The sequence below is a fragment of the Propithecus coquereli genome, unplaced genomic scaffold (genome assembly GCF_000956105.1).
Source record: "Propithecus coquereli isolate 6110/MARCELLA unplaced genomic scaffold, Pcoq_1.0 Scaffold7964, whole genome shotgun sequence".
Lineage (NCBI taxonomy): Eukaryota > Metazoa > Chordata > Mammalia > Primates > Indriidae > Propithecus > Propithecus coquereli.
Genome location: NW_012154134.1, coordinates 1 through 654, shown reverse-complemented (window position 1 = coordinate 654; position 654 = coordinate 1). Strand labels below are relative to the sequence as shown.

Below are 654 nucleotides of genomic sequence, written 5' to 3'. Positions count from 1 at the left end.
TTCCCCCACTGATCGGTAATGCCCCTTTATCATATATGTTTTTGATTATATATGTGGGTCTGTTTATAGGCTGCCTTTTAATTCCAGTGGGCAGTGTACACTAATACCTCACTGGCTTAATTAGCATAGCTTTCTTTCCTTTTTTTTGAGACAGTTTTCTAATTTTAGTAGAGACAGGGTCTAGCTCTTGCTCAGGCTGGTCTCAAACTCTTGGTCTCAAGTGATCCTCTCACCTCAGCCTCCCAAAGTGTTGGGATTACAGGCATCAGCCAGGGTGCCCAGCCCTTAATCTATTCTTTTCATGAAAATCTTCACTGATTTTGATTACTTTTTCTTCCTCTCTGGCTTTTCTTCTCTGCTTCCCACCAATGTACAACATTGATTTAACTTATGAAAATCAAATATATTCTCACACTGAAGAATGTTGATCTGGAAGTCAAACTTAGCTTGATTTTATTCCACAGATCTTGTTATCCAGAAACAACCAGCCATGGCTTGGGATCCTGGTCCAGAGCAATCAAGTAGGAATTACGGCAAGGATGAAGGAAAGAGAAAGCAAGAATGGAGAGAAGAAACAGGAGGAGGAGAAAAAGAAGAGGAAGTAGAAAAGGAATTGGAAGAGGAACAGAAAAAAGAAAAGAAAAAGGAAAATGG

General features: G+C 39.8%; 1 protein-coding gene across 1 annotated transcript in view; it reads left to right on the top strand.

Annotated features, from left to right (window-relative positions):
- NANOGNB (NANOG neighbor homeobox) overlaps positions 1 to 650 on the top strand; it is a gene marked incomplete at its 3' end in the record, with an annotated part of 3,287 nt that extends 2,637 nt beyond the window's left edge. Inside the window, exon 2 of the mRNA XM_012663090.1 lies at positions 465 to 650. Within this exon, the coding sequence (XP_012518544.1) occupies positions 465 to 650 (186 nt within the window). The remainder of the gene's footprint in view (positions 1 to 464) is intronic.
- Positions 651 to 654: the final 4 nt, after the last annotated feature.